The sequence below is a fragment of the Lactuca serriola genome, chromosome 5 (genome assembly GCF_051521515.1).
Source record: "Lactuca serriola cultivar US96UC23 chromosome 5, Lser_US96UC23_V15, whole genome shotgun sequence".
Lineage (NCBI taxonomy): Eukaryota > Viridiplantae > Streptophyta > Magnoliopsida > Asterales > Asteraceae > Lactuca > Lactuca serriola.
The window spans coordinates 121,607,964-121,615,845 of NC_136412.1; the positions used below are offsets into that span (position 1 = coordinate 121,607,964).

At 31.2% G+C, this 7,882-nt stretch overlaps 1 protein-coding gene across 1 annotated transcript; it reads right to left on the bottom strand.

Annotated features, from left to right (window-relative positions):
* Positions 1-1,256: 1,256 nt before the first annotated feature.
* Positions 1,257-5,239, bottom strand: LOC145052905 (Mitochondrial substrate carrier family protein). Its single transcript, XM_079000823.1, has 7 exons — positions 4,908-5,239; positions 4,197-4,282; positions 3,754-3,964; positions 3,399-3,543; positions 3,137-3,321; positions 1,946-2,068; positions 1,257-1,675 (listed from the first exon to the last, which is right to left on the bottom strand). The coding sequence occupies exons 1-7, from the start codon at positions 5,097-5,099 to the stop codon at positions 1,574-1,576; spliced, it is 1,044 nt and encodes a 347-aa protein (XP_078856949.1). The 5' UTR covers positions 5,100-5,239; the 3' UTR covers positions 1,257-1,573.
* Positions 5,240-7,882: the final 2,643 nt, after the last annotated feature.

Here is a 7,882-nt window from a genome sequence, read left to right on the forward strand (position 1 = left end):
GATATGCACCGTACTTAGTTGTTACTCTGCCTAAATATCATGTTTTCAAATAAACACACACACACATACATATATATATATATATATATATATATATATATATATATATATATATATATATATATATATATATATATATGCAAAATAATTATGGGATCAAAAGATATTGTTATGTGCATTTCATGCACCCATTTTTTGGTTTTATTTCATATAATTGCATTGAATAATCTAAAATTATATACAACAAATATGTTGTATTCTTTCTATAGAAAAAACTATTACTAACTTGGCAATATTTATTTTTGATTAGTTAGTTATATGATGTTTACTAATATAAAAAATATAAAAAAATAAATCTAAGTTTAAAATCCTGATAGAATGTTATATGTTACCAAAAGATATGACTTTGATTTTCAGATGTAGTTAGGCAAGTTTTTCTTAAACTCTGTGTTGTATATGTATATGTATCAAATGACATAACAAATTAGGATTAAATGAAATATTTTCATCTTTACATATAAAACATTTATATAATTAATTAATCATAAATGTTAAATGAAAGTTTATGTCTTGAAGAAAACAAAGCCACCTATTAGAGTTTTTCGGTGCAAGAACAAAAAATTTGTTAGTTTAGAATTTATTTTACAAATAATTATTCATTATGATTTTAAATTATCAATATTATTTTTCTTTCTTGTCTGCACAGGTTATAACCTAATTAAATCTATATAATAGTTTGTGTCCAATGTCAACATACTCAACGACTAGTTTGTGTCCAATGTCAACATACTCAAACGACCAGAGGTTTTTCTATTTAGTTTGGTAGGGCACTTGGCATTGTGAATGTACACATAAATTGGTTATTATTATTTAGAATTTTAAAATTTAAAATTATTAATTATATGATTAAAGTTTTATTTTTGTAAACAGACCATATGAAACAAATGTCAAAACATCTTATTGACCAGAAGAATAGACAATCATTTGATCCGAGAGTTGCATCATAAAATACGACATATTCATGATAACAAGCAATTATGATGGGAGATGCAAAAAACTTCACTAAAACATAAAATAATAGAAAATTGTTATTTAATGTTTATTTTAATTTATTGAAACATATTTACGTATTTGTCTTATAATATTAAATTATTCATTTGTATGCTATCGTGTAATTTTATCTTTTTCGGTTAAATTATGAGCTAGCTTTTTACCAAATCACGTGCTAGCTAGCTTTGCGGAACATAGCCAAAAGCTCAAAAAATAAAAACTTTTTGATTTCAAAGTCTAAAATGGTGTCATTTCATCCATAAAAAACTATTTACAAGTGGGAATAATGTCCCTAAACACAGATTGTAAGAAGAAACATTCTACACTTTGGTTCAACTCCCAAAGCAGCCTTCACCACATAATCGTGTCTCTCTCTTTCTCTTTCTTTCAAAGCTTTCAACAGATATATCTTCTAATGAAACTTTAAAAGCTTAAGTATAGGCTTCTGATTAAAATATTACTTTTTGCATTTCAATAACTGCCTTTTAGGGGTCTAAATTTTGCATAAAATGTGTTTGGAAATTTATGCAGCAGAGACCGATTGTGTTTTTTGTCGAGGAGGGATGCGAAGCCATGACTTCATCATGTCATATGCTGTGAAACCAATTGCAACCGAAGGAACAATCTGCCAACAATTGTGCGTCTCTGTTAGTATTTTTTTTATAAATACTACACATTTCATTTGCAAAAAAATAAATAATAATAAAAAAAGCTGAATTAAGATTATAATAAATATATGTATATATTTTCTTAGTTGCTATTATATAAACAAACAAGTGTAAGTGAATTAAAAAAGAAGATGAAGATGTGTGATTTAAAATTGCATAACTGAAATAAAAATAGATTGCTGATTCTTGTATGTAATTGAAAGTAGAAAGAAAATGAAGAGGTACACCTTGATGTAATTTATGCTGAGGCCAGCAAATAATTGCCTCCATCCTTGTTCAGAGACAATAGTGGTGATCCCCTGCCATGTATTCTTATGTCTACCACCCCCTAAGCCTTGCATATTTTCAACCTACAATTAATTATTCATTTCATTTCTTTCTATTAGGACATTGTAATTTCAAAAAAAAAATTGTACTTAGAAAAATCTAGGCTTAATCTGATGAAAGAACTTATATTTTGTGTTTTTTTCCGGATTAAACCTCAAATTTGTTTTTTACTTGAAAAAGACCATGTATTTTTTCATTTTTTCCATTTGGCCCTTTTAGTCATTTTTTTTCCAAACAATATGTAAAATGTGAGGTTTCTTTGAGAAAAATTGAAAAAGTTGAGGGTTTATTTGGAGGCAGTTAGAAGGTTGAGGGTTTTTTTTTGAAAAAAAAAAAATAAAGGCTGTGTTTGGCGCGCCATAGCTAGCTTATTTTTCGAGCTTTTTTAAGTTGTCATGTTTGGCAAGCCAAAAAGTAGCTTATAAGCTAATTTTCCAAATATACCCCTTAATTAATTATAGAAACACATTCTTTTAAATAACCTTTTATGTCATTTTATATCTTTCAGCTAGTTTTACCAAACGTCGTTTTTTATCAGCTAGCTTTTCAGCTATCGGTTAACTTTTTATTTAACAGCTAGCTTTTCAGCTTGCAGCTAGCTTTTCAGCTGGCAGCTAACTTTTTATTTAACAACTACCTTTTCAGCTAGTTTTACCAAACGTCATTTTTTATCAGCTAGTTTTTCAGCTGTCAGCTAACTTTTTATTTAACAGCTAGCTTTTCAGCTTTTTAGCTAGTATGCGAAACATAGCCAAAGTAGGGTTTTTCGGAAAAAATAAAAAAATACAAGGTCTTTTTCAGGAAAAAAAAATAAAGTTGAGGTTTAATCTGGTAAAAGACACAAAAATATAAGGTCTTTTATCAGATTAACCAAAAAATATACTGAATTAAATCAGCGAAAACTGCTTTGTATTTGGATGAAACCACTATAATTAATCAGGTAGATTTTTGATAAGTAGAATGCAAAAGAAAGTAATACAAGAAATTAGAGCTTGAAAAATGTAAGAAATAGATAATTACAAGTAGGTTGCTATTGTATGCATTTAAGGAAGCAAAAAGCAAAATAAAATAACATAAGTATTAAGTAGTACCTGCATCTGCCTTCTAACAACATCTAAAGGGTATGTGAAAGTTTGACCAAATAAACCAGCCAAAGCACCACAACACAAACGCATCATGATTGATCTCTGATGCTCTTCAGAAACATGTCTTTTCAGCTTCTCATAAATATAAAACTTCAAACCAGCATATGGCAGAATACCAATAAGTGTTGGACCTGAAAAGATAATTAGTAGCCTATAAGAAATATGCAAATATATGATATATGATAAAGGATGATACATAACAACATACCTACACCTCGATACAAGCCACGCATCCCACCCTCTGTATAAACACTTTGTAAAACATTTCTAATGCCACTGTAGCGAGGCTGTGTAGTAGTAGTAATACTTTTACTTTTACAACCATTTCCCAAACTTGCTTTTTCATCCACAACCTATAAAACCAGAAAGCAAAATAAGAATCGATGAAATGATCATTTCCATAACTATTTTGTAGATAAAATCCATTCAAATATTTATAAAGTTATTTTTAATTCATTTTTGGTCCTTCATTTAAGTAAAAAAAAAAATATTTATAGGTAGCTGATTTTTGCAATTTAGGGATCAAAAAATGAAACCATTAAAATGAAAAAGAAAAAACTGACTTGATAAGCGAGTTTGGTGCGAGCCAAATCGAGAGGATAAGTGCATAAGACAGCAGTGCCTCCAGCTGCTGAGCCGGCTAAGAGATCTACAACGGGCCCCGTCCCTAATAATCCGGTGTAGTTGTCCAACACCCAACATCTGTACTGCTCGTATGTCATGAAATGCAATGCTGCATATGGAACTATTCGAAGAACACTAGCTCCATTTCCTCTGAAAACACACACCAAACCATTTACATACATTCTAAATTATGCAAATTCCATTTCCATTCATTTGTTTTTCATTTCTTCCTCTACCCGATTATAGTAATGTTGAGTAGGCTTCTCAAAGTATAATGTATGCAACGTGAACGTCTTAATAGAAAGAAAAGGAGGTATGATGCTAAATATACAAATGAATAAAAATGAGAGAAATGGAAGTAATAATATGATGCTAGACATACTTGTAAAATCCTGGAAGCCCTTCATGCTTTAGTAGTCTTTTCAGTGATTGGTAGACTCCAAGAGACTGAAAGCCTTGAGTTCGAGTCTGAATATAGAAATAGAAAAGTTATAATATAACAAATAGAACAAAATCATGTATGGAAATTGATATTGATGCATGATTTTCATCCCTTCTTTCTGCTACATCTTTTTACTGAATCATAACTTTTTTAACATTAAACAAAACATAAATCGAATTCCACATGGATGCAATTGACAGTAAACAATATTATCTTAACATGGATGCAATTGATTTAATTCAAAGAAAATTCTCATCATAATGATAACTATGATATCATCCTTCGAGTACAAGACTACCCTTATACGGAAGGTTGAATCATATCATTCTTGTTTTTTATTTAATAAAACAAGATAATGATGGAAATGGTATTAATGTCATTCATTATATGGTAAAACACATATGCAGCTCTAACATGACATATTGAAGTATAACCCCTTTGAACTCAACTACAAACCAGCTTCTACATCTGATAAAATCACAAATTCCTTATACTAATATGCTACATTGTGAACTTCTCAATTTAACTATCAATGAAAACCAACAGCTACAGTAAGAAATCAAAGAAACGTCATTATAAAAATGAAACTAAAGTGGCATGGAGACTATAAAAGAAAAGGTAAATAAACAAAGCATCAATCAAAAGACCCACCTGCAATAAGATCTTAATCCTTTCGAGTGGAGCAACAGCAGTTTTAGCAAATGCTCCTGCAGCACCTCCGGCTATTAATTCCTTGACATACACAGGCAATGTATCTAAATAAGCAACCTCTCTCCCATTAGATGAACCCTCAACCAATCCTGCCACATTTGTGGATAGTGAAGAACCTTGGGAAGAACCCATCTTGAAGAAATACTCCTAAAATCACAATCTAAAAACCAAACGACCTTTTCTTTTCAAACACTATGAATGTCCCTATTCCCTATCCACCCTGCAATTTGAAATAATCCTTATCCCATCTATCTCTAGCAGTTGGCTCAACCCAATGTAGAGACAACCGCCTGAGCACACACAGAGATATGTTCGCCAGACAATTTTTGTAACCGACGACAACAACCATATGCATCAAACAGAAAAAAGTAAAAGTAGAATATCAAACCGATCGAATTACCCTAAGACAGAATCAATATTCCATATGGATCTCTGTTGATCTACTTTCCGTAAATCTCTTGCGTGCAATTTAAAAACCAAAAAAACAACGTTCGGAATAACAAGAAATCGTTATACTCAATTCAGATTTCTCGACATAAACCTTAGAAACTGAAAATCCTCCAGCTAAAATCGAAATGATCAATAAACAAGAGTCGGCGGAGATAACAAGAGATCGGCAATACCCAATTCAGATTCCTTGGTATATAACCTAAGATGTTGATTGACACTAAGTTGTAGTTGCGTAGGAGAGCAGGTATCTTGATGCATTTAATTTCTTTCAGTTGGGGTGAAATAAGAATCAGATACCCGTTCTCCTTTGGAATGGGAAAGTTGTTACCTTCCTTGAGCCTTCTCTCAAATTGGGAGAGATTTCTTCGTAGATCTACTAGTTTCTGGGAAATTGCATTGGAATTTAGGGTTTAAATAATAAATGTCAATTGGTCAAAATCGTGAGCCCCTGTTTTTGAACAGGACGTTTGGATTGTTGACCATTATCTGCCAATCATGTGAACTCTGCCGCAAAAGGGTTTAGCAAATGGACGTCTTTGTTTTTTTTTCTTAACACAATCTAACCCTTTTTTTTTCCTCATAGATTCATATTTTTCTACTTAGGCTCATCAGTGTCATCGTGTGGGTGTGGTTTGGAACCACGGTTTCTGCCACGTGGACTTGGAACATCGCCTCCAGGCCACGGTTTTCTGCGGCCAAGACCGCAGTGCGGCATTTGAAGACCGCGTCCTCTGATTGGCTGGTCAACTTTTGACCGTTGAAAGCTGCATATTCGTGTATTTTTTTTGTTACCATTACTCAATATATATATATATATATATATATATATATATATATATATATATATATATATATATATATATATATATATATATATATACATAGGGCTAGCTTAAATTGTTTTTTACATTTATTGTGTGCTAGAATGCACCAATAGGAATTTAGTAAAATTATATTATTATTTAATTAAATAATGATAGATATTAAATGGTTTCCATAATTATATATATATTAAATGATATCCATAATTATAATTTTCTCTTTATGAAAATTAATTAAATTCGTCATTAATGTCAGCAATAACATTTTTTCAGAATGAATTCATATCTAGGTTTTTATGTCAGCAATAACAATATTTCAGGACTCACTCACTTAAAATACAATAAAATTGTATGAAATATGAAGAATGATGGTGTATTCTAGTAGAATATAATCTCGTTCTCCTAGAATACACTCTTATTATTTTATATATGAAATCATTCTGAAAGAATATTATTATTGACATCAATGACGAATTAAATTCGTTTCCATAAAAAGGAATTATAAATATAGATATCATTTAATATACATTTAATGTTTACTCAATTCTTATTGGTGCATTCTAGTACACTAGTACACAATAGATGTGAGAAATATTTGAACATATATATATATATATATATATATATATATATATATATATATATATATATATATATATATATATATATATATATATATATATATGTTACCATTTTAACCATTCACCACCTTCACTCCATCTTTAAACAAATATTTACACAATCTTTTCATCCATTTTTTTTTTGAAAAAATGTCTTCTTCCAAAAGGCCTATCAAAGAAAAAACACCAGTCAGAAACACCAACACCCCAATACTTTCGTTCGATCAACCAATTTTCTCACCTCTGTGTTACCACTACGGCGGTATGCTTCCGTATTTTCCACAACGACCAGCGCAACCACTACCACAAACATCACCACTACCACAACCCGACCCGGATTTTAATCCATTTGATTTTTTTTTTATCTCAAACTGAGTTTGTTCAACAAACACAAAACACAGCCAGAAACGGTCGTTTCTGATTCTGAACCGGAATTCGTTATAAAGACTTAGCCAACTAGAGTAGCAACTAAAAGAAAGGAGAAGGCGGAGGCTAGATGTTGGGAACCTTTGGAAACGTTAGTGTTGACACAATGTTGGATCGATATTTCAGAAGATGCGACGGTTGGAAAAGACCAAAAGCATGACCGCTTTTGGATTCGCGTTTTACACAGGTTCCATAAAGGAATGAACCGTGGAGAATATTGTTCAAAATATCAAGTGTACTCTAAATGGGGGAAGATGAACAAAGAAGTCATGTTGTTTAATGACTTGTGGAACAACATGAAACGTCAATGGAAAAGTGGATAAAGCGATGAAGTGATTTTGAGGAAAGCGTTGAAAGTGTATCAAAAAGAAAATCTGAAGGCTTTTCAAGTTTCTTGAAGTTTGGAATTTTTTTAAAGATAACAGGAAATGACTGAGTAGCAAAACATTTTACCAGCATATCGACAGTGGGTCAAAATGCAGCAGAACATCTGAGTCCGACCACACTACATCAGATGCTCGTGTTCAATTTGATCTGAACGAAGATGAATCTGTTCCAGTTTCACCACCTTCCCGACCATTGGGAAGAGACAAGTCAA